The sequence below is a fragment of the Schistocerca gregaria genome, chromosome 3 (genome assembly GCF_023897955.1).
Source record: "Schistocerca gregaria isolate iqSchGreg1 chromosome 3, iqSchGreg1.2, whole genome shotgun sequence".
In the NCBI taxonomy this organism is placed as follows: domain Eukaryota; kingdom Metazoa; phylum Arthropoda; class Insecta; order Orthoptera; family Acrididae; genus Schistocerca; species Schistocerca gregaria.
In genome coordinates this window covers 167,590,299-167,617,395 of record NC_064922.1, presented here as the reverse complement: position 1 = coordinate 167,617,395, position 27,097 = coordinate 167,590,299, and the positions used below count along the sequence as shown (strand labels likewise).

The following is a 27,097-nucleotide window of genomic DNA, read 5'->3' as shown; positions in this document are numbered from 1 at the left end:
TAGTCATGTGATTTCTTCCATTCCCACTCCACTGAGCGTTTCGACATTGTGATCCAGACACAAAGTTGAAAACTCATAGCATATATGCCGCCCGCACAAAAGGAGCACCGGATGTGTCTGCAAGGTCTGTAAGGAGGCGAATTAACGAATCTGGCTACAGAGGAGGGCACGGAAGCTCGGCGGAGGGCGCGGTGTTTGTTTAAATCACGTCGCCTGCACGGGCTCGGACTCGGGCGCGGGGCACCTGCGCTGGGCTGGCGCGCGGATGAATATTTACGAGGGACGAGGCTCAGCCGGCCACTTTCTTCGCGACTTGTTGCTGGGCTGAGCGGCGGCGCGGGGGCCATGTGTTGCTCCGTGCGCGCTCAGCAAGCGTCCCTACAACGCTTTACCACGAGCGGGGTCACCAAAGTGGGCTCACTGCAAAGCCAGGTCTCGCAAATTGTGCTTCTGGCAGTAACACACGTACCGCGTAAGAGTTGTACTACACTCCTGGAAATGGAAAAAAGAACACATTGACACCGGTGTGTCAGACCCACCATACTTGCTCCGGACACTGCGAGAGGGCTGTACAAGCAATGATCACACGCACGGCACAGCGGACACACCAGGAACCGCGGTGTTGGCCGTCGAATGGCGCTAGCTGCGCAGCATTTGTGCACCGCCGCCGTCAGTGTCAGCCAGTTTGCCGTGCCATACGGAGCTCCATCGCAGTCTTTAACAATGGTAGCATGCCGCGACAGCGTGGACGTGAACCGTATGTGCAGTTGACGGACTTTGAGCGAGGGCGTATAGTGGGCATGCGGGAGGCCGGGTGGACGTACCGCCGAATTGCTCAGCACGTGGGGCGTGAGATCTCCACAGTACATCGATGTTGTCGCCAGTGGTCGGCGGAAGGTGCACGTGCCCATCGACCTACGACCGGACCGCAGCGACGCACGGATGCTCGCCAAGACCGTAGGATCCTACGCAGTGCCGTAGGGGACCGCACCGCCACTTCCCAGCAAATTAGGGACACTGTTGCTCCTGGGGTATCGGCGAGGACCATTCGCAACCGTCTCCATGAAGCTGGGCTACGGTCCCGCACACCGTTAGGCCGTCTTCCACTCACGCCCCAACATCGTGCAGCCCGCGTCCAGTGGTGTCGCGACAGGCGTGAATGGAGGGACGAATGGAGACGTGTCGTCTTCAACGATGAGAGTCGCTTCTGCTTTGGTGCCAATGATGGTCGTATGCGTTTTTGGCGCCACAATCAGGACTGCATACGACCGAGGCACACAGGGCCAACACCCGGCATCATGGTGTGGGGAGCGATCTCCTACACTGGCCGTACACCTCTGGTGATCGTCGAGGGGACACTGAATAGTGCACGGTACATCCAAACCGTCATCGAACCCATCGTTCTACCATTCCCAGACCGGGAAGGGAACTTGCTGTTCCAACAGGACAATGCACGTCCGCATGTATCCCGTGCCACCCAACGTGCTCTAGAAGGTGTAAGTCAACTACCCTGGCCAGCAAGATCTCCGGATCTGTCCCCCATTGAGCATGTTTGGGACTGGATGAAGCGTCGTCTCACGCGGTCTGCACGTCCAGCACGAACGCTGGTACAACTGAGGCGCCAGGTGGAAATGGCATGGCAAGCCGTTCCACAGGACTACATCCATCATCTCTACGATCGTCTCCATGGGAGAATAGCAGTCTGCATTGCTGCGAAAGGTGGATATACACTGTACTAGTGCCGACATTGTGCATGCTCTGTTGCCTGTGTCTATGTGCCTGTGGTTCTGTCAGTGTGATCATGTGATGTATCTGACCCCAGGAATGTGTCAATAAAGTTTCCCCTTCCTGGGACAATGACTTCACGATGTTCTTATTTCAATTTCCAGGAGTGTATGACTGTTTTTTTCTGTACCACTAAAAGATGCTATTAGACAATACTTTACTGTGCTCGTACAGTTTTTGACACAGCGCTATCTCCTGGCAGTCTTTATAGCTCAGAGCGGTAACAACAACTTGTCTACGATTACAGTACACCTCATATATACACGACTTGTCAGAGGTCTTTATCCCCAGTCAGTTATAAAATAACAAAGGTAAGTGTAAAAACCCTACACTTTCTGCAGGGTTTTAAGCATACTTTGTTTTGTTATTTTCCAGAAAGCAACAGCAATGAGTTACAATTGTTTAAATAGAAAGCAATTCTTTCAGTTATGTAGTCGATGAATTTAATCATACTTTCTTTGTGTATAAATCAATTTAAACGAAATTTTGTATCAGTTTTAGGAGGCGTACTCGGAAAGTGAGGTCCGATCGGTCGCCAAATGGAAACCACTGAGAAAATGTGATGAAGCTTTGATGTGTAGAGGAGCGTCCCTAGTAAGCCCGTCGATCCCATCACGTCGCTCTTTTCAGTTGTGAGCCCACAGTGAGCACATGAAGATGCCAAGAAAATAGGGTCTGCCGCCGAGTTCGAGGGCCTGCTTAGAAATTCCATCCGAAGGTATGCTTCCCTCATAACATATCTGTCATGCTTTTTCTTCTTAAAGGCAATTCTCATCCGCATTCTGCACGGGCAATGAAGATGCTCCTCCAGGGATTTCAATTGGAAGTGTCTGATTATCCACACTATAGCCGTTTCATCTCTGCCCACATGAACATGAACATAGGAAGACAACATTTTGGCACAGACAACAAGTTGTAGGCCAGCGTAGAGAACTGGCGGATAGCATTGACGGATGCCTCCTAAAACTAGGGTATTGGAAAGTTGTCATATAAATGTCATGTGACTAGGGCCTCCCGTCGGGTAGACCGTTCGCCTGGTGCAAGTCTTTCGATTTGACGCCACTTCGGCTGAAATGATGGTGATTAGAGCAACACAACACCCAGTCCCTGGGCAGAAAAAATCTCCGACCCAGCCGGGAATCGAACCCGGGACCCCGTGATCGTGGAACACGGTGTACATAACGTGCTGTGCTTGCATGAATGTTCTGGTGAAAGAATGTTCATTTAATTGAGGTGTTCAAATGAGAGCCTAGTCTAACCGACCACGACTTGGAACAGCACACCGAGTAAGCGCGTCGCTCCGGGATAGCTGCTGCTTTACATTTCGCGTACAGTTAGTTTTAATACATACTGAGTTGTGCACTGATGAAAACGATACTCATTCTAACACCTCATTTACGTTGAGGCGACCAAAGTTCGGAATATTGTATTGCCTGACGATTACCAAAACGCAATGTACCATGCGTCTACCTCCAAATACCATTCGGCGCCCGAGGTCTGTTAATTCCCGTCGTGCGAGCATTGTCACGTCAGATACCTGAGTACAAATGACAGTTTAGCCAATCCACTGCCCTTTTGTACCTTGCGTACGCGATGCTTCCTCAATCTGTATATGTTAATATCTCTATCACCTGACTATTGTCACCTCAGTATAGGTGAACATACTTATTGTATTGTACGGCTGTAGCCTGTGATCCACCAGCCGCTCACACAGCCACACAGCCGTGTTCGCGGGTGGTCGCCTTCCTCGGCCGCTCGCTACACGGACCGGTGCCGGCGCGGTGGTCTCGCGGTTCTAGGCGCGCAGTCCGGAACCGTGCGACTGCTACGGTCGCAGGTTCGAATCCTGCCTCGGGCATGGATGTGTGTGATGTCCTTAGGTTAGTTAGGTTTAAGTAGTTCTAAGTTCTAGGGGACTAATGACCACAGCAGTTGAGTCCCATAGTGCTCAGAGCCATTTGAACGGACTGGCAATCACAGGAAAACAATAAAAAAAATGTTCAAATGTGTGTGAAATCTTGTGGGACTTAACTGCTAAGGTCATCAGTCCCTAAGCTTACACACTACTTAACCTAAATTATCCTAAGGACAAAAACACACACCCATGGCCGAGGAAGGACTAGAACCTTCGCCGCACAGTCCATGACTGCAGCGTCTTAGACCGCTCGGCTAAACCCGTGCGGCGGAAAACAATCAACCGCACACAAAAACACGAGGGACTGTTTTCCCTGCGAGGCTGCAGCAGTGGCCACGGTTCCCAGTGGCGCGAATCTCCCCACGCGTGCCGCTGCCAGCGCAAGCATTACATCGCTACAGCCAGTCACGTGCCTCCAAGCGCTGGTCCCTGTATGCATCCGCGGTCTCCCTAAACATTTGTAGGTCGCCGCTCGGTCGATATACGCCAGTCCCCATCTGGAGTCGCCCCCTGGCGAAGTGCTGATCGTCCGCAGTCTCTCAATACGGAGCTTTCTTCGCCGATCGCCGGTCCAACGCCAGCCGTACCTCGCGGTTTCCCCAGTTCCAACATCGAGATATCGCTTCAGCGGACAGTAACTCCTACGGATTCCCCGCAACCGAAGCAATCGCAGGCCATGTGTCAAATCGACAAGCGAGCGCCGAGTGCTTACCCCGCACCGCTTCGGGGGACTCCATCACAATCTCCACGGCTTCTGCTTTGCAGCACTGCATTCTACCACTGACAGCGGCCATCTACAAGGTTCCTCGTACATTCCTGCGTATGGTGACTGATTATAAGCCCGCACATACAGATTACTCTTGTCTCCAACATGAAATTTTCACTCTGCAGAGCCGATATGAAGTTTTCCTGGCAGATTAAAACTGTGTCTCGGACCGAGATTCGAACTCGGGACCTCTGCCATTCGCGAGTAAATGCTCTACCGACAGAGCTACACAAGCATTACTCACGATCCGCCCTCACCGCTTCAATTCCGCCAGTACCTCGTCTCCTAGCTCCAGAAAAGCTGTGCTCTCCTGCGAACCTTGCAGAATTAGCACTCCTGGAAAACAGGATTTTACGGAGACATAGCTTAGTCACAGCCTGCTGGATGTTTCTGGAGCGAAATTTTCGCTCTGCACAGGAGTATACGCTGATATGAAACTCCCTGGCAAATTAAAACTGTGTGCCGAAACGAGACTCGAACCCGGGACCTTTGCCTTCCGCAGGCAAGTAATCTACCCACTTAGCTACCCAACCCGAGCACGACTCACTACCCACTACCACCTACCGCACAGTCTTCACAGAAGCTTACAAGGGTAGTGAGTTCGAATCTCGGTCTGGCACAGTTTTAACCTGTCAGAAATGTTTCGATTACTTTAGTGTTTGTACATTGACTTAATAAAGTTCAGTTGTTCTGGCTACCTGCGCTGATAGCTAGTAACGTGTCGTTCCCAACCGGACATGAACAGAACGGCTATATGAAATACAGCAGTAAGGTGGAACATGTTGCATCCACCCCTAGAACTTGGTACGTTTTTATTTGATTTCAATTGCTTCAGACATATCGGCTGCATGATAGAAAAGGTAATGTTCTATTTAAAAATTTATGAATCGTACTGTAACTGCATGGAAAATAACTGAAAAGCTATGTTGATAACTCCGCTTAACGACTGACTTTCCTTACGTTTAAATATTTAAGGAAATGTTTGTTTCGCTTATTATTTTGTAAGTTACAGAAAATAACATCTTATCTGAAACCGCCGTACACACTAACACGAGCGTATTAAAAAAGCGCATTTTCAGTTCTGGAACTGTTTTCGACAAAGGTTGCTTTTACAGAAGGTCTTTCACTTAGCACCACAAAAGATCATTTCCGTTTCCAAGAAGCGCATAGACAGAAAGACCCTTAACTGTATGATTACACAACTGCAGACAGATGACTGGAAGAATTACTTCCATAAAACATCCAGCAGTATGCGTACGAAGGTATCTGAAATGGAAAGACCACGTAAAGTTAATCGCGGGTATGGTAGGTGTCACACTGAGATACACTGAGATTCATTGGCAGATGCTGAGAAAGTCTAGTCCACCAACAACGGAAGTAGATCACGAAACACTCGTTCGACCAGTACTTGGGTATTTCTCGTCAGTGTGGGAGCTGTACCAGATAGGAGTCATACGGAAAACAGAGAAGATCCCAATAAGACGGGCGCAAGAGAGACGTTCTGCATCATGGTGTCGTTTGTTGTTAAAGTTCCGAGAGCGTACATGTCTGGAAGAATCAACCAATATACAGGATGTTACAAAAAGGTACGGCCAATCTTTCAGAAATCATTCCTCACACACAAATAAAGAAAAGATGTTATGTGGACATGTGTCCGAAAACGCTTAATTTCCATATTAGAGCTCATTTTAGTTTCGTCAGTATGTACTGTACTTCCTCGATTCACCGCCAGTTGGCCAAATTGAAGGAAGGTAATGTTGACTTCGGTGCTTGTGTTGACATGCGACTCACTGCTCTACAGTACTAGCATCAAGCACATCAGTACGTAGCATCAACAGGTTAGTGTTCATCACGAACGTGGTTTTGCAGTCAGTGCAATGTTTACAAATGTCGAGTTGGCAGATGCCCATTTGATGTATGGATTAGCACGCAGCAATAGCCGTGGCGCAGTACGTTTGTATCGAGACAGATTTCCAGAACGAAGGTGTCCCGACAGGAAGACGTTCGAAGCAACTGATCGGCCTCTTAGGGAGCACGGAACATTTCAGCCTACGACTCGCGACTGGGGAAGACCTAGAACGACGAGGACACCTCCAATGAACGAGGCAATTCTTGGTGCAGTTGACGATAACCCTAATGTCAGCGTCAGAGAAGTTGCTGCAGTAGAAGGTAACGTTGACCACGTCACTGTATGGAGAGTGCTACGGGATACCCAGTTGTTTACGTACCATGTACAGCGTGTGCAGGCACTATCAGTAGCTGGCTGACCTCCACGTGTACACTTCTGCGAATGGTTCATCCAACAATGTGTCAATCCTCAATTCAGCGCAAATGTTCTCTTTACGGATGAGGCTTCATCCCAACGTGATCAAATTGTAAATTTTCACAATCAACATGTGTGGGCTGACGAGAATCCGCACGCAATTGTGCAATCACGTCATCAACACAGATTTTCTGTGAACGTTTGGGCAGGCATTGTTGGTGATGTCTTGATTGGGCCCCATGTTCTTCCACCTACGCTCAATGGAGCACGTTATCATGATTTCATACGGGATACTCTACCTGTGCTGCTAGAACATATGCCTTTACAAGTATGACACAACATGTGGTTGATGCACCATGGAGTTCCTGCATATTTCAGTCGAAGTGTTCGTATGCTTCTCAACAACAGATTCGGTGACCGATGGATTGGTAGAGGCGGACCAATTCCATGGCCTCCACGCTCTCCTGACCTCAACCCTCTTGACTTTCATTTGTGGGGGCATTTGAAAGCTCTTGTCTACGCAAGCCCGGTACCAAATGTAGACTCTCTTTGTGCTCGTATTGTGGACGGCTGTGAATACGCCATTCTCCAGGGCTGCATCAGCGCATCAGGGATTCCATGCGACGGAGGGTGGATGCATGTAACCTCGCTAACGGGGGACATTTTGAACATTTCCTGTTACAAAGTGTTTGAAGTCACACTGGTACGTTCTGTTGCTGTGTGTTTCTATTCCATGATTAATGTGATTTGAAGAGAAGTAATAAAATGAGCTCTAACATGGAAAGTAAGCGTTTCGGGACACATGTCCACATAACATATTTTCTTTATTTGTGTGTGAGGAATGTTTCCTGAAAGGTTGGCCGTACCTTTTTATAACACTCTGTATTGCTTCCTCCTACGCACATAAGATAAGATAAGATAAAATTAGAGATTTTCGAGCTCACACTGAGCGTTATCGGCAATCGTTCTTATCGTGAACGGTGAGCGACTGGAACCTGAAAGGGGGGAAGTGACAGTGTGAGAACAAGTACTCTCCGCCACACACCGCAACTGCAGAGTGCGGATGTAGATACAAATGAAAATAAATCCATCTGTGTAATTTCTGACGCACTCACGTCGGTGACTCCACATATGTTTCAGAATGGATGGCGCGAAAGCGATTACCACTGAGATGTTGTTCATGTGACCACACAGAAACTTTATAAAGTAAAAAAAATTGAACCTTCTCTTACATAGTCTTGCATTATATTGTTATAATTGGTGGTAAGGGCTGCATTTGCTTTGAACTGTCTTGTAGAGCCATTCAAGAAACATGTATGGATATCAAGGAGGGAAAAGTGTATGGCCGGCCGTTGTGGCTGAGCGGGTCTAGGCGCTTTAGTCCGGAACCGAGCTGCTGCTACGGTCGCAGGTTAGAATCCTGCCTCGGGCATGGATGTATGTGATGTCCTTCGGTTAGTTAGGTTTAAGTAGTTCTAAGTCTTGGGGACTGATGACCTCAGATGTTAAGTCCCATACTGCTTCGAATCATTTGAAAAGTGAATGAAGTTATAGTGGAGCGAAGTGAGCACGAGCAGTCAATCCGAAACGGAGCCACCGTTCTGGACAGGTAGAGTACAGACGCAGGAGCAGGTGGGCCTGCTGGGCCGTCGGCTAACGTCGCGCAGCGCAGTGTTTCGGCGGAGTTGGCGCAGATTCCCGCCATGTGTGCCTAATGCGTGGTCCGCCGGCCCGGGAGCACGGCCACACACAGCCCGCCGTCTGCAATGGAGGCAGTTAGCGCTCTAACTGCCCGTGCCCGGCCCGTTTCTGCTGACCAGGTCCGCCTCCGCACATGGTCACCTCGTTAGCCTCGCACATAATTAATTGTCACATTTTGCGGGGCCCTCGCCCTGCGCCCTCTAGAAATTCCGCGTATCAGTGCAGATGAGTTGTTGCGCTTATAAAGACCTCACCAGGCGGCCGGAATTTCGGAGCCTCTAACCAGTAACGAAATTACGCAGAGTAGCGGCTCACGCTGGCCTCATAACGACGGCGTCCACGAAAACGCTTACTCCAAGGTAGCCAAAAGCGTAAGTCCTTTTTTTTTAAATTTATGTAGACTGTTGTCTGTATCGTCCCCGTGGCTCTATTATATAAAAACATAGCTGCATTCAGGTTAAATTGTTTTATTTCACTGCAGATGTGTTTCGAGCCATGGGGACTCAACTTCAGGTGCTTTTACCAAGACAGGTTATTAGGCTTACTAGTCCTGGCAAACATGTATTACCTTGCTAGCACACTAGCATCTTACTTATCTCTTATACTTAACACAGGATATGGCTGTGACCAGTGGTGGAAATTTGGAAATTTGTTGTAAGATCCTGTGGGACCAAACAGCTCAGGTCATCGGTCCATAAGTTTACACACTACCTAATCTAACTAACACACACACCCATGACTGACGGAGGACTCGAACCTCCGACGTGGGAGGGGGGGCGGAGGGGGGGGGGGGGGGAAGAGAGCCGCGCGAACCGTACAGGACGCCATAGACCGTGCGGCTACACCGCGCGGCGCCAGTGATTCAGCTGGATCCCAGGGTGAAAGCTTGGCTGATGGAAGGAATCACTGTGTTAGTGCACTAGTCGTAAGGTGCAGAAGATATATAAATAAAACAAACACACAGTGAAGCTGTGGAACGTCTATTCCCATTACAGATAACTCGTACTTTATCAGCTATGGAACCGCCTGTAAAATTCTCTTAAAACGTAATCAAGAGGACTATGGAAAACAACTACTACCGAGCGAAATGACACAAAGATCAATGCACTACAGTCGTACTCGTTAAGGGCTGGATTCAGCTCTCCACATAATCATCGTTCCTCTAGTTTATAATGACTTCCAGAAAACACTTGTGTCGAATATCGGAATGGTTCCTTAAAACAGTTGTGACGGTTTCCTTTCCCCATCCGTCTAAAACCTAGGGATTGAGATCGTCTCATGGGGAACAACTTTTGTTAGAGATGAAATGTTCGTTTAAGATTTCTGGCGACGTTAGCTTTTTATTCCATTCGCCAGGGCGGTACGACGACATTACACCGAACTAGCAGGGTGTCCTGCATCTTCATACTACCTACCACAGTAAATTGATAAAGTGATTTATAACAATAAAACATTAAGAACAAGTGTCTTTGAGCAGAGAAAGATTATTAAAAGCAAGTCAGGAACATTAATTTTGCTCCGCCTACATCTTTTCAAGCGCAGAGGACGACTGGATTACAGAAGACACAAATTCCATAGGCACGTTCCTGAGTGCTTGCACCATACAGCCTCTCAGGGGCATAACGAATAATAAAATATACCTGCCGTCACTAAAAGCGACAGCGAACATTTTGTATCCACCGACACAACACTGGTGTGATATTCTACATTACTTTATAATACAAAATGTTGAAGAATATTACACCAGCGTTGTGTGTGCTTCATTTATAATGTAAGCCGTCCGTTGTGGCCGAGCGGTTCTAGGCGCTTCAGTCCGGAATCGCGAGACTGCTGCGGTCGCAGGTTCGAATCCTGCCTGGGCATGGATGCGTGTGATGTCCTTAGGATAGTTTAAGTAGTTCTAGGTTCTAGAGAACTGATGACCTAGGATGTTAAGTCCCTTAGTGCTCAGAGCCATTTGAACCATTTGAAATGTAAGCGAACATTTTGTCTCTGACAGAATAAGTTCCTCATGAGCGACCAAAGACTTTGAAACTCCATGTATAGTCGGCTAGCCGTTAAATTATAGCCTGCTTTCTTCATCCTTAACGAATACACCCAATACGAGTCTCTTTTCTCTAAAACCTTCCACTTTTACATTGTAGTGAATCTATTAAAAACAAATACTATGCAGTCGAAAAAATTGAAAACAAACGAAACAAATATGAACTGGAGAAGTCAGAGGAAACGTACAGGCGTATTATGCATGTGTTCTCCGTAATTTAAAGAAGCGATGAAATCCTGCTCAGAGTTGACTGAATTGGAGATCGTTTAAGTTCTACCACATTGGAAGTAATACAAAGGCCGACGTTCACTGAGGATTATGAAGATATTAATATGTAATACTACTGTCAGAACTACAAATTCGACAGGCCACGAAAAACAGAAGATTCTCAAATAAAAAATTTGGTCAACCCGTTAGATATCAGTAACATAGTTCAGTGCCCATATAGGTACTATAAACTGATTTAGATCAAATTCCATCATGATTTAGCTTTTTCAACATTTGCCTAAATCGGTTATGACGCTTCGCTTACCCGTATGATATCACAGCTGCGGTCAAGTAACATGGCGTCCTTAGAAAATTGGTCGAGGAGTTATGTTTCCTAAATTTCGGGAACGGATACTACCTTCATATATGCTTCCAACGAACTTCACATGAAATTTCAAACCTTTCAGAAATTTTCAATCGCCGAAACCCCCATCCGCAAATTGGCGAACGTAAAAAATTTCATCTCTAACTACGTTTTCGCTTTTCATGCAGTCACACTTAAACCCTAGACTTGACGTTTTAGTTTATTACTTCTTCACTACTATTCTTATTCGAAACACAGTTTTCAGACAGTATCCATCTATACCACTATCTGTATCTTTAATATTATATCGTTGTACGCCACATAGTTAGGAGATATGACGTCATAAGCGTTTATACACGTGCAAAACTAGTGTTTGCTTAAAGTGGCGCGCAGTAAAACTTCAACATTCTGCATATAGTATCCACATATATCACTGACCGTACCTGTAAGACTGTATCATTGTACGACACATAGTTCAGTGTATACGACTTCATAAACATTGGGATACGTGAAATGCTTAAAATGGGGTGCAAATTACCCTTTTTTTATTCATTCAGTGTTTCACAATGAGAGCACTTAGCAACTTCCAACAATTTACGCGTAATTTCCAATCTTTACTAAAATTTTCTCTCTGGAATGTTTAAAGGCAAATCTTTAACATATTATCTAATTTGTGAAGCAATCAGATGTTTGAAGCCACTTTATACATGGGAGTTTAATTCTTTAAAGAATCGGAGGGTTGCTGGTGGATTGTGTAATCCATGAACACGAACTCTACGTCAATATGCAACGCTGCCTTTATAATTTTCATACATTACTGTCCAGTAACCACAATATCGGGCAGCTCGTCCTCTTTTGTTCCGCGGCGTTGGCAGCCCTGTGGCTATCAGGGAATCCCCTTCGCCGCGCGCAGCAGGTGAAATACCGCGTGATTAACGGGCTTTGCGCCGCCTATAGGCAGGCGTGTCACCCGCATTAACCCTGCCTTAACTACATATTAATGTACTTTTGATGGAGCTAATCTACTGGCCCCGCTATCGTGATGTACAGTGGCTAAGCGGAGCTTCAATATTGCCGCACATGGCTCCTAAAGCCAGCTCTGATTGCCTCCCGTCGCTGTCCACTGATATTTATGCAATGACGTACGATTCGATGCGAGGCCCTCCTACTTGTCAGCTGGGTATGACCCGAGTGCGCGAGTGTTAATGTTACTTTTAGCCAGCGATATCCTCGTCTCTCCTGCAGACGGAACTGATTACGTTGCTGCAACAAAAGGAAGATGTCGGGGGAGTAGCGATGGTTTTCATCATAACTGAATACTTAAAAGCGTGTTTGGCAGTTTGGGTTGTGGATATCAGCTTCATATGAACTAATTCAAGGGTGGAATTGACAAAGTTTTTATTCTGTTACCCATCTAGGCCCCGGTCGTCTCTTCACCCCTAATGTAAAACTTTCTTTGACGTGTTCTCGTGGTATGACAGTAATTTATGCAAATTCCGTTAATTTTGGGCGTTCATATTTTACGCATACATTAATAAGGCATTTCGTAATTAGCCAGCTGAGTAGAGACAAGTGAATAGTAAGTTGTGCCAAAGTACCTCCTACAGAAATTACTTGGATGTTGAAACTTCCTGGCAGATTAAAACTGTGTGCCGGACCGAGACTCGAACTTGAGGTCAGTACCATGAACAATGAACCAAGAGAGGCAAAGAAGACTTCTCGCGGGGAGGTTCGTATTCTGAATAGATACACCGCTGTTCATTCCGCAATAAGTATGCAAATGCTGCTGTAAATCAACCACACCACAATCAGCAGATCACGCAACATGTGCGACCACAATACACTTACGCGTTCTACTGCAGGCTTGTAAAATCAGTCTAGCAACATATGATTCAATATAATATCTTGCAACGCTGCAAAATATAGATTCTGTCCGAGTCATACGCATTATTAAAAATATAATAACATGTTCACATCTGTAATCAGATCTGACGTTCAAATAATCCTGAAAATTAGTAAGTGCGTCATTTGGGAAAAAACAGAAAACCACTGAATTAATTTTGAAAAACCGAGTGGAAAACTATTTCTACGAAAAACATCACCACCGCGCTTGCGCTGCTAGTTGCCCCTGGCAGCTAGCGATCAATATGCGCAAACACCTGGAGTTTCAGTCAGTTGAACAGGGAGATAGATTCACATGAATATTATAACAAAAACTATCGCGACAATGTTCTACCATTCGAGGCGCCTGAAACAACAAAAAACTTTCGAGACAATTTTCTCAGAATTAGGGAGACGAAGAGAAGCGCCCAGAATAACAGCAGCTATTTTGTAACTGCTAGAATGTGGATACAACAAACACGAATGAAAAAATATTTTATCAGAGAAACAGGGACGTTTGGCAACTTATGCACTTCGATAATCGACGACGACTCGATCATTATCACAGAACAACATAAGACATTTCTACTGGATTTTCATTTTGAAAGCTTTAGATTTCCTAACGCTTTGTTGGTGCCACTGCCATGCTTTTTCAAAAGTTAGTAAACTACCGTAACCATACTCACAGAATCGGAATACGACAGCTTGTGCCTGTTACTGAATACTGGGAAAAAATTGAATTTAGATATTCCGTTCATTTGGCAAGGTTCGTTTCCGACGCTATCTAACTAATTTAATTTTACTAGCCTGAATCTACTCGGGTCATTTATTTTTGATCCAGGTCTCCCTAAGATACAAAAATTCATGCATGGCGATCATTTTATAAAATTTCATGCCGTACCAGGGTCTTTTCTAATTCATCATACATTTCATTCATTAAATATAATTATTATTACTGATCATAAAGTCGCTTTCGAGGCTTTTAAACTGAGTTAATCTCAGTTTTAAAATAATAGGCGTATTCCCGTTGAGGCTGTTTGAATTTAAAAAGGGAATTTCATTAACAAAACAAGTTGTCTTGCCAAGTAATATCACATAGTTAGCCGAAATATAATCTAATCACAGTAAGGGACATAGACGAATGATGATTAAATTTAGAATATGCAGAGTGACCATAGATGTCACATTTCACCAGTATCGCCAAACAATCCACGTCTGATTGAGTGGATTTCGATTAAAAAGAACAATAAAGTATAACTGTCTTAAGTTTGAGAAGACTATCCAGTATTATAGCCACCACAACGTAAAATTATTTCGTGATATTCAAAGACTGTCCTCGGGCCTGTGGTGGAATAAAGACACTGGACAGAACTCCTTGAAAATTGCGACGAAGTCACTTTCTGTACAGATCGATTCCAATAAGGCCGTAAAACTGTGACCTTGATGAAACTATCAATTACAACAAGTAGATCGAAGCAGGTTGTGGATTTTAGTTTCTACTGCTAGGGACTCGGTTATAATAGTTGTTGTCTTCAGTCCTAAGATAGGTTTGATGTTGCTCCACACGCTACTCATCCCTGCTTAAGACCCTTCCTGTCTTAGCAAGTAGTGCAGCCTACATCCATCTGAACCTGCTTACGGTCTGATCCTTCTACACTTACCTGCATTACCAACTGACGATTCGCTAATGTCTCACAGTGTGTCGTATCAATCAATCCCTTCTTTTTTTAATAAGTTCTATTCAGTGCCTCCTTACTAGTTACTCGATATACATACCTAACTTTCAGTATTCTTCTATAGCATCACATTTTAATATTTCTGTTCTTTTTTTGTCTGTATTGGCTATTGTCCACCTTTCACTTCGATAATAGGCAACATTCCAGACAAATATCTTCAGAAGATACTCCCTAAAACTTAAACTTATATTAGATGTTAACAAATTCTACGCGTTCAGAAAAGCTCTGCTTGCTGTTGCCAGTCTGCATTTTATAAAGTCTCTTCTTCGACCAAACAACAAAACTCATCTATTACTTACAGTGCCTAATTTTCTAATCTAATTCCCTTAGCATAATTTAATTAATTTGCCTACATACCATCACTATTGTTTTTATTCATAATCTCGTATCATGACACTATCTATTCCATTCAAGTTCTCCTCCAAGTCCTTTCCCATCTATGGTACAATTACAATGCACTGTCAACGTCAAAGTTTTTATTACTTCTCCCTAAACTTTTATTGCACTTCCCCAAATTTTCCTTTAATGCTCGGCCAGTGTACAGTGTAAATAACATCGAGGATTTCTTTCTCAGCATCAGATTCACTTTCATGACATTCCAATCTTATAGCTGCAGTCCGGTTTAGGCTCGAGTTGTAAATAGCTTTTTGCTCCCTGTTTTCATCCCTGCTACCTTGAGAATTTTAAAGAGTACATTCCTGTTAACACTACCAAAAGTTCTCTCTTAGTCTACAAATGCTTTCCCTCTCTCTGTCTTGTAAGGTAAACCGTAACGTTGTATTGTTTCAACTGTTCCTACATTTCTCTGGAACCCAAACTGATTTCCCTCCATCATTAAATACTTCCTGTAACAATTTTACAGCCATGACTTATTAAACTGATGGTTCTGCAATATTCACAGCTGCCCTTTTTTGGAATTGGGCTTTATAGACGTTGTTGTCGTTTTCATGCAAAGATTAGTTTGCTGCAGCTCTCCATGCTAATCTATCTGCGCAAGCCTCTTCATATTTGTGTAACCACCAGAACGTACATGATCTCCCTCTGCAACGTTTAAACCCTCCAGTCCACTTCCTTTCATTACCAAACTGGCAAATCCTTGATTTCTTGCGGTATGTCCTACGAACCAATCCCTTATTTAACAAATTTATTTTGTCGTCAGTTCGATTCAGTACCTGCTCATCTGTTTGTTATTCGATTTATCCATCTAATCTGTAGCATTCTGATATAGCGCGACATTTGTAAGCTGGGAAAAGTCAAACAGTATGGAGAATAAAATGGAAAGACCAAGAACCAAGAGCTCGGATTGAAAATGATATCAGACAGGAGTGCAGTGTTTCACCCCTACTGTTTAACCTACACATCGAAAAAGCAAAGACACAAATAGAATGAAGGCTGATGAGTGGGATTAAAATTCAGTGTGAGAGGATATCAATCGCTAATGACTTTGCTACCCTTAGATAAAGTGTGAAGAATTACAGGATCTACTGAATAGAATGAACAGCATAATCAGTAAATACTGTGTATTGAGATAATACTAAAGAAAGACGCAAGTAATGAGAAGTAGCAAAAGGAGGACAGCGAGAAGCATATCATCGAAGTTAGTGATTGCATAGTAGAGGAAGGAATTCTGCTATCTAGGCAGCGAAATAACAAATGATGAACTGAACAAAGAGGACATAAAAGGTAATCTAGCACTGGAAAAAGAGGGCATTCCTGGCCGAAAGAAGTTTACTAGTGTCAAAGATAAACCTTAATTTGAGAAAGACATTTCTGAGAATATACGATTGGAGCACAGCATTGTATGGTAGTGAATCAAAGACAGTGGTAGGGAAACAGGAAAATACACTACTGGTCATTAAAATTACTGCACCAAGAAGAAATGCAGATGATAAAACAGGTGATCATTGGACAATTATATTAAACTAGAACTGACATGTGATTACATTTTCACGCAATTTGGGTGCATAGATCCTGAGAAATCAGTACCCAGAACAACCACCTCCGACCGTAATAACGGCCTTGTTACGCCTGGGCATTGAGTCAAACAGAGCTTGGATGGCGTGTACAGGTACAGCTGCCCATGGAGCTTCAACACGATACCACAGTTCATCAAGAGTAGTGACTGGCATATTGTGACGAGCCAGTTGTTCGGCCACCATTGACAAAACGTTTCAATTTATGAGAGATCTGGAGAATGTGCTAGCCAGGTCGGCAGTCGAATATTTACTGTATCCAGAAAGGCCCGTACAGGACCTGCAACATGCGGTCGTGCATTATCCTGCTGAAATGTAGGGTTTCGCAGAGATCGAATGAAGGGTGGAGCCACGGGTCGTAACACATCTGAAATGTAACGTCCACTGTTCAAAGTGCCGTCAATGTGAACAAGAGGTGACCGAGACGTGTAACCAATGGCACCCCATACCATCACGCCGGATGATACGCCAGTATGGCGATGACGAATACACGCTTCCAATGTGCGTTCACCGCGACGTCGCCAAACACGGAAGCGACCATCATGATGCTGTAAAAAGATGACGTTTTGCCATTCGTGCACCCACGTTCGTCGTTGAGTACACCATCGCAGGCGCTCCTGTCTGTGATGTAGCGCCAAAGGTAACCGCAGCCACGGTCTCCGAGCTGATAGTCCAAACGTCTTCAAACTGTTCGTGCAGGTGGTTGTTGTCTTGCAAACGTCCCCACTGTTGAGTCAGGGACCGGGACGTGGCTGAACGATATTTTACAGCCATCGGATAAGATACCTGACATCTCGACTGCTAGTGATACGAGGCCGTTGGGATCGAGCACGGCGTTCCACATTACCCTCCTGAACCCACCGATTCCATATTCTGCTAACAGTCATTGGATCTCGACCAACGTGAGCAGAAATTTCGCGATACGATAAACCGCAATCGCGATAGGCTACAATCCGACCTTTATCGAAGTCGGAAACGTGATGGTACGCATTTCTCTTCCTTACACGAGGCATTACAACGTTTCACCAGACAACGCCGGTCAGCTGCTGTTTGTGTATGAGAAATCGGTTGGAAACTTTCCTCATGTCAGATCGTTGTAGGTGTCGCCATCGGCGACAACCTGTAAAGCTAATCATATACATATCACAGCATCTTCTTCCTGTCGGTTAAATTTGGCGTCTGCAGTACGTCATCTTCGTGGCGTAGCAATTTTAATGGCCAGTAGTGTAAGAGAATCGAAGCATCTGAGATGTGGAGCTTAAGAGGAATGTTGAAAATTAGGCGGACTGATAAGAAATGAGAAGTGTGTCTGCCGGCCGGAGTGGCCGAGCAGTTCTAGGCGCTACAATCTGGAACCGCGCGACCGCTACGGACGCAGGTTCGAATCCTGCGTTGGGCATGGATGTGTGTGAAGTCCTTAGGTTAGTTACGTTTAAGTAGTTCTAAGTTCTAGGGGACTGATGACCTCACAAGTCCCATAGTGATCAGAGCCATTTGAATCATTTGCAGTGTCTCTGCAGAATCGGCAAAGAAAGGAACGTATCGGAAACAGTGACAAGAAGAACGGAAACGACGACATGACGTTTGCTGAGACATCAAGGACTAACTTCGATGGCAGTAGGGAAAGCTGTAGCAAGTAAATACTGCAGAGGAAGAGAGATTGGAATACATTGAAGAGGTCGGCACAGGAGAGGAATGCATGGCGGTCCGCAAGACCGATGACTCGAAAATACAGAGCGGGTGGCGCAGCCGCGCGGATGCTGTTGCAGCAGCAGCGGCGGCGGCCAGAGCCCTGTGGCTGGTAGCCTCGGAGCGCACAGTGTTTGCGCAGCCCGCGGCGCGGCGCGCACTAATTCAGACTGGGAACGGAGTGGCGCGGGCCGGCGCCGAATCACGGCGAGGGCGCGTATCAGCAGCGCGCCCATCTCGCAGGCAAACTCAATTTTCTGCCTTCGCGGGGCCTCTCGTGTTTGGTATAAACGTTACGCGGCTCGGCAGTCTGGCGGCACCAGCAATAACGCAACCGCGCTGCCGCGATAATACGGCCTGCCGAGCTACTGGCGCAGCGGCTCGAGGCGGCAGCCGCCGTCTTACACAATCCCGCGCGCCCCAGAAGGCCCGCGGCAGCAGGCGAAGAGGAACAATCCCAACAGCGCAGCCGCGATGCTGCGGGGCAGCGCGTACACGGCTTGCTTTGCCAGGTCAGCGTATGTTCCGAAAGTCGTATAAACGGATATTCTTCTAGAGCAGGGCTTCCCAACATGTGGTCCGCGGACTCCTAAGGGGTCCACCGGCTCTTTCTAGGGGGTCCTTTCACCAAATCGTGTAAAATAATGAGTAAAATTATTGAATAAAAATGTGAAAATCTAATTCATCACTGTGTCAAAAACGTCTACTTTTCTAGAATGAGGTTTTCACTTTGAGCAGAGTATGCGCTGATATGAAACTTCCTGGCAGATTAAAACTGTGTGCCGGACCGAGACTCGAACTCGGGACCTTTGCCTTTCGCGGGCAAGTGCTCTACCAACTGAGCTACCCAAGCACGACTCACGCCCCGTCCTCAGAGCTTTACTTTCCCCAGTACCTCGCCTCCTACCTTCTAAACTTTACAGAAGCTCACCTGCGGACCTTGCAGCACTCCTGAAAGAAAGGTACTAGCGGAAGTAAAGCTGTGAGGACGGGGCGTGAGTCGTTCTTGGATAGCTCAGTCGGTAGATCACTTGCCCGCAAAAGGCAAAGGTCCCGATTTCGAGTCTCTGCCAGGTAGTTTCATGTCTACTTTTACTAACACATGTGTACTTCAAGTCGTATCCCCAAGCAGCCTTTGCTGTTCCTAAGTGAGAACGTATACGCAGTTTAGTGCCGGAGAATGAGGCTTGTCTGATCGACTGTTTAGCAACAATACGGGAGTCGTTTGTGCCCAGGCTCACGGCGCTAGATGCGCTGAAGCCTTTTACGCATGCGCGGAGCGAGCTTTGTCGACCAATGACAGCGCTCGCTGGCATGTATGCGGCCCCAGGCATCATTAAATGTTAAACTTGCATTGTCAGTGCACTACCTATTCCATAAGTCGATTTTTGACCAGTTTATTACTTCTACCGTGGATCGGTGGCTGAAGTCAGGATCATTGAAGAAGGGTGTTATTTCTCCATCGCCTTCACAACAAGGGAAGTTTCCAGTTGAAATGGGAGGACGACCATAGGAAGACTTTACATACATTTGAACATTTTTCTTTGGAGTTCACGAAAAACCACACACACAAAAACACACACACACACACACACACACACACACACACACGACTGTTACGAAATACGCATGCTCCTTACACGACAGTAGCCAAATAGTGGAAGTGAACAGATCATAAGTGGCAGCTTTTCAACAGCGAACAGTTTGGACGTGACGTTGATTGCTCTTGGAGGAAGACAGCTCCATCGTGTTAAAATTTCAATTACCAAGTAATTTTAATCAGACTATAGCGTTTTGAACGAAGGGAGTAAATCCACTAGTAAGTGTCTGGATACAATGGGAATTCAAATTGGGTCGTTAATTTCAAGTTGTTTTCATTCATCTCCAAACCAAAGACTATTGATACTAGGTGAGAGGGGTAGGGGGGATGGGGAGGAGGGGGGGGTCATTGGTAACATATATTTTATTTATTTATTGCCAAATTATAGACCTGTTACCTGATGTTTAAAACAGGTCGTATATCTTACAATTTTCGTTTTCATGTGTTTACAGTTTTCTTTTCTTTCTTTACAAAGAATGATACTTTTCAAAATAATAATAATTTAAGGTTGAAATATACTGGGAACATTAAGAAGCTTTCAGTTGCCATGGGTTTCGCTCTGAAATTTAAAGTTACTGTGCTCCTGACTGACTAGGGGTCCGTCATGGATTTTCGACTGGAGAACGGGTCTGCCAGCTGAAAAGGTTCGGAAGCCCTGTTCTAGAGCAACCACTCAACTTCAGAAATGTAACAGTGACAAGTGGGACCTAGGCGCTCAAAAATACTATCGTGTAGTCGAAATACACATGGAGCAACGAAAAGATTTGGCCAGACCCTCAGCACCTACTCCTATTACATTGAAACTATTACGCGCGTTTTGCTTTTTGGGCAGCAAACTTTCCTGAAAGTTTTCTTAACATCGAATAAGCGTTTGGTTTGAACAAACCACAATCACACTGTGTTCCGGTGTAGTGAAAAGTGTTACACTACTTTATTTGTGGAAAATACTTGTTATAGTTACATGTGCATCACAATACCTCAGCATGATGCGGAGAATGGAAGTGCTTGCCACACGAAAACATGGAAAGCTACCTGTAATAATTAACACGAAAGTGATCCTGAAAATTTATGTTCACTAAATGTAAAGAATAAAGAAAACGAAGTCCCGCTGATGATGGCACAATGGTGCCGAAACATGTTCGTGTACTGGTTTGCATAACTGGCGGACCTCACATCCAAAAATTTTGACTGCAAACACTGCCAATACGAGGCGCTACAAATCAGAAAGATGGCAAATGTTTTATTACTCGCAAAATTTTTCCCTTCGCGAGCTCCAGAGATACTTCGGTAGTGATCCGCCGGCGGCAGGACGCAGCAGGCTCGCGGCCGGCTGCCGGTGAGTGCTGGAAGTGTACAGCGGGCGGCGGGTACTCACCCTCGTAGACGACGAGGTTGGCGGTGGCGCTGACGGCGTCGCCCACGCCGTTCTCGGCGTAGCACTCGTAGGCGGCCTCGTCGCGCTGCACGCGCACCGGCTCGATGCGCAGCAGCGAGCCGCCCGAGAACTCGTGCAGCAGGTAGCGCGACTGCGTGTTCGACATGCGCTTGCCGTTCTTGCGCCACGTGATGCTGGGCGTGGGGTCGCCGCGCGCGCCGCACACGAACGCCGCCACGCCGCCCGCCTTCACCGTCAGGTCGCGCGGCCGCTGCGTGATCTCCGGCGGGTCTGCAACACGGGAGCGCACAAGCGACGGTCAGCACCGGGGCCCGCCAAACTCTGCCACTCTACACTGCGACAGCGGGTGATTTGCGTGGCAGCTGTGACCATCTGCTGCATAGTACATTTGAAAATTCTACCTTGGTTTCAGTTTTACTTCGTTCCAACTTACGCTTCCTGCAAGTGAACAGTGTTCATGCGCTGACCGTTTTCGCTTTCATTTACAAAGCATCTTCTGTGATCATTCTGAAAATATGGTACACATAATGTTCCTACATTTTGTTATTTATATACAGTTTAGATTCCGGAGAAAGTTGCACCACGAGAGGCAATACTGACGCTACGAGTTTTCTTAGCATAAGGAAAGGCAAACCTACTTAGATAAAGCTTTTGACAATGTTGACTGGAATACTCTCTTTCAAATTCTGAAGGAGGCAGGGGTAAAATACAGGGAGCGAAAGGCTGTTTACAATTTGTGCAGAAACCAGATGGCACTTATAAGAGTCGAGGGGCATGAAAGGGAAGCAGTGATTGAGAAGGGAGCGAGAGGGGGTTGTAGCCTATCGCCGATGTTAATCAATGTGTATACTGAGCAAGCAGTAAAAGAAGCAAAAGAAAAAAATTGGAATAGGGACTAAAGTGCAGAGAGAAGAAATAAGAACTTTGAGGTTTGCTGATGACTGTAATTGTGTCAGAGGCTGCAAAGGACCTGGAAGAGCAGTTAAATGTGTCTTGAAAAGAGGATATAAGATGAACATCAACAAAAGCAAAACTAGGATAATGGAATGATGCCGACGGAATTAGATTAGGAAACGAGACATCTACAGTAGTACATGAGTTTTGCTATTTGGGAAGCAAAATAACTGATGATGGACGAAGTAGGGAGGATATAAAATGGTAATGGCAAGAAAAGCATTTCTGAAGAAGAGAAATCTGTTGACATCGAGTATAGATACAAGCGTCAGGAAGTCCTTTCTGAAAGCGTATGGAGTGTAGGCACGTATGGAAGTGAAAAATGGAAAATAAACAGTTTAGACAAGAAAAGAATAGGATCCTACGAAATGTGGTTCTATAGAAGAATGCTCAGGAAGAGATGGGTAGATGATGCAACTGATGAGGAGGTACTGAACAGAATTGGGGAGATGAGAAATTTGTGGCACAACATGACTAGAAGAAGGGACTGGTTGGTACGACACGTTCTGAGGCATCAAGGGATCACCAATTTAGTACTGGATGGAGGCTTTGGGCGGTAAAAACTGTAGAGGGAGGTCAAGAGATGAATACAGTAAGTAGATTGAGTAACTACTGTAACCTACATCCTCCTCAGAGATGGAGAGGCTGGCACAGGATAGAGAAGCGTGGAGAGCTGCATTGAACCTGTCTTTGGACTGCAGAGAACAACATACTAAATGTTATCAACAGCTGTCCTCGCCTACCTCTAGTTTTTTATGCGGAGTGGTGGTGAGAAGTGAGCTATTGTACGTGCAATAACGTCAACTGCTTTCCACATTGGGGCACGCCCAGTGTCGCTGTCGAGCAGTGCGTGCGGAGGAGGGCAGGCTGGAGAGCGCCCGTCTATGCACTGTGCTGTTCAAGTAGTTATGCATTATACTATGTGTACATTATGCAACGAATTTAACACTTTTTAACTCAGTTTATGTTTACTGAAGTTAAAAAAGACGTTCCATTCCCCTCTTTGGTGTCGAAATCATTTCCCTTTCTAAATGTCTAAAGTAGCATAAGTTCTTCCTCAGGGTTCAAGCTATATCTGGACCAAATTTCATCGACATTGGTTCAGCAGTTTGCTCGTAGAAAGGTAACAGATAAACACACTTTCGCATTTATAATACTAGTATGGGTTAAAAAAACAGTTTTTTCTTTATAAATTTTGCTGTAAAATTTACTTAATTTTTTTTCCGCATCTTCTGAACTTCACTGGTTTTTTCCTCCTTGACAATAGAGGTTAAAGTTTAAAAAAAATGGTTTTACTTTCTTTCCCCTTTCCGCGATTGTTCGTCTTCTACGAACTGTAGTTTCATATGTCCCACGTTCAGCACAAAGTTTTTGCGTGTTCATTCGTAAAGAATCAGTAGTATTTCAATGACGTCGGGTTTTGTTACGTTTTACAAAATTAGTGCAAGAAACACAGATAAAGAAGACGTGCGTTCGTAATCTGAAAATCTGCGGAAGCTGAAAGGAAGTCTTTTGTAACTTCAACTTCAACATCCGCTAACAACGAGGGGAAACCCAGTGCGAAAAAAATATGGAAAAGAGGGGAAACACCCTAAGTAAATTTTACGCCAAATTTTATGAAGATAAACTGTTTTTAATGTATAAATAATAAAATATAAAAAGTGTTACCTATATTACGTTTACAGAATGACCACGGAAGAAGCGTTGCGAATAAAGCGACACAGCTCCGATGATAATCCTCTTAAACTGCACGGAGGTTAATTCGGAAAAAACAATAATAACTGATATATATATATATAACAGCCGCTGAGGCTTCGTAGTCACTGCATGATCACCATCAGATCGTGGATATTTACAGGAACAAGAAATATGGAGTTACTGTAAATCCGTCTACGTTGCTGAGTGGCCAACGTGTCTAACCAACTTGCGGGAGGAAGAAGCTATCAAATCCTGGTACTACCACGGATATTTTACAAGATGAGGTTCTGGCACGTTACGAGAGCCTTGCGATGCCAACTGACGAGTTGTTTGAGTGAGAAGTAGCGGTTCCAGGGTCTGGGAAGCCGACTACAGCCGGCAGAGCGGTGTGCTGACCCCATGCCCCTCCATGCCGTACCCATATGGCATAGGATGACACGGCGGCCGGTCGGCTCAACCCAGTTAGCCGGTAGAACAACAGTACTGGTGATTATAAACTGCTCACAGTCGATGTTTTTTCCTAATCTGGAACCACTTCCTCAATTTTCTTCTGGCATAGGAAATTATAACGCGTAGGCACAAGTGTAACTCAGCTAAAAGACCGAGCAAATCTGCATTCCCAATGCATTTCAGTAGCTGGCACAATGCAACTCGGGTACGTTGGTCAGGCTACCAGCAAACCTCGAGGGGTCATTCCAAATTTGGACTGTGCTCACAATGTTGCTTCTAGGCTAGAAGGCTTCAGCTTATGGGAAGTTCCTGACGAATTGGTATACACCACAGTGACGTCGTTCGAACGTTCAGCCGATATGGTGAGACACTAAATATTGAAGATAGGTGGGCAGTAGCTTATTAGTAACGGCTTGCCTTTTATTCGCTGTTCTCTCATGACTACACACATTCGCAGATTTGCAGGTCCGAAAAACTACTTCTGATCAGTTCATACAAATCCCAAATATTTTCATCAGCACCACAATCCCAGTGGTAAGTTGCCCTTGGTACAAATTATCTGTAAATACCATCGTCTAATGATGATCGTGCAGTGACTTGCAAGCTGGAAAATTGCCAAATAAAGAGTTTTAAAAACATAACAAAATGAGCGAATGCCTTTTCCGCACAAATCATCCGCTGACACCACAAATGTCAGAAACGTGAAGTGATGCTCCCCTCTGACACTTGAGAGAAACCCACCTGTCAGCATAGTAGGTACTAATCAAAGACGGAATCTGTATAGGATGGTCAGAGAAAATTCTACATTAGACGTTGCCTGACAGTAAAAGGAAGCAAAAATAGTTAATGTTGACTGGAATGCAGAGACTCACTTTCTCCGCAATAGGTGAGAATGCTCAATAAATCAAGTTACCTGAGTACCAGTAATAGTGATGAGCTCAATTAAGATGCGATGACATGACACGATATCGGCGAAGAAACTGAATTACGGAGCTAAACTGAAATTAATTTGAGGAGGCAATTTTTGAGAATGTACGTTTGGAGCACAGCATTGTACGCACGTGAATTATGGACTGTGAGAAAATCGGAGAAGAGCAGAATCATAGCGTTTGAGATGTGCTACTGCAGAGGGACGTTGAAAACTACGTATGCTGATAGAAATAAAGATGATGAGGTTCTCTGTACAACTGGAGAGAAAAGGAACATGTAGTAAACACCGACGAGGTGTAGGGACAAGATGACAGGACATGTGTCAATACATCAGGGAATAACTTCCTCGTAGTTGAGGGAGTTGTAGCGGGTAAAAATCGTAGGGGAAGATAGACACTGGAATACACCCAAGAAATACTTGAAGACGTTGGATGCTGCCCTGAGTTGAAGAGGTTGGCACAGAAGAGGAAGTCGTAGCGGGCTGTAACAAACCAGACGAAACACCGATGACCCAGAAAAAGTAACGAATACGCTATGTGAGTGAAAATGTGTGTCAGACTGGCACGCGAAACCGGATTCCAAGTTTTTTTGCGAAAATACCCGAGTACCTGCAGGAAGAACCACAAGTACGGCAACGGCAACGGGCTGTGTGTAGCTAAGGAAACATCAGTTAAATGACAGAAACAAAATCGTACTATTGTCTGCAGTACGAAGATTTACGGAATGGAGAAAGGTACGACCCGCCACACTCATAAAATGTTACACTACTGTAAGGGCAGAAACATGAGTCCCCAAGCCCCAAAACAAGTATGAGATTTTTACATCACTAACTACTTAACTGTATCAACAACTGGACTTATCATCATAGATGAAGAACCATTCAGTGAAACGGAGGATATCTTCGCAAATTTCAGAATTAAAAAAGAGGATGATCAGAGGTTAAAGACGCACTGTTGGCTTATTCCATTAAAAAACACTCTTGGCATAGCGTTCTGTAGGTATTAGTAGTAGAGGAGTGGACAATGTGAGGAGGAGACCATTTCCCTGGCCCACCGTGGCCTCTGTTAGCTTCAGGCTGACACACAATCGGGTAACAGAGCACACATTACATACACTGGCAGTGGAAGGTGACTGTGAAATATGAAAATTGAGATGGAATCTCAAATGAATTCTGCGGATTACGTATGACATGATATCTACAACTTATAGGTAACTAAAACAGGAAGGCCTAAAGCGGAGGTGAGTAGACAACTCCCTCACAAGTACTGCGTATGATTCGCTCAGAGGGCAGTTGTGAGCATAAGCTGTCGGTACATCAGTGCAACAGAATGACTATTGCTAAAGGATCCAAAAAATCTCAATACGATACCATTCTTTTTTTAATAAAGAACGATTTGTCGTCACATAAAATCACCTTCCGGTGAACCGTTGTCATATGACATCTTTTTTCGTTGAAATGTGAAACACTTGAAAAGATACTACACAATATTACTCATAGATAGCTAGTTTCATATAAGAATCCCTTCTGTATCCCCAGCTTTACTGTAATCACGCAGAAACCACACAGGCGGGAACACCAGTACCACCATGAACAGTGTGTGGGAACAGTCAATTCCCTGGCAACTTCAATGCGGCGCCAATCGTCGTCGGATGCACTGTATACAGGTAAGTGCGCTATAAAATGACCTTACTGTTATTTAGTTTATGTATCGTTCACCAGACGTCACAGAGCGTGATTGGATATT

General features: G+C 45.2%; 1 protein-coding gene across 3 annotated transcripts in view; it reads right to left on the bottom strand.

The window, feature by feature from the left end:
• LOC126355778 (tyrosine-protein phosphatase Lar) overlaps window positions 1-27,097 on the bottom strand; it is a 1,814,905-nt gene that overhangs the window by 475,061 nt on the left and 1,312,747 nt on the right. For all 3 annotated transcript variants that reach the window (XM_050006182.1, XM_050006183.1, XM_050006184.1), the window contains one exon: window positions 21,300-21,590. In XM_050006182.1, coding sequence (XP_049862139.1) covers window positions 21,300-21,590 — 291 coding nt within the window. The remainder of the gene's footprint in view (window positions 1-21,299; window positions 21,591-27,097) is intronic.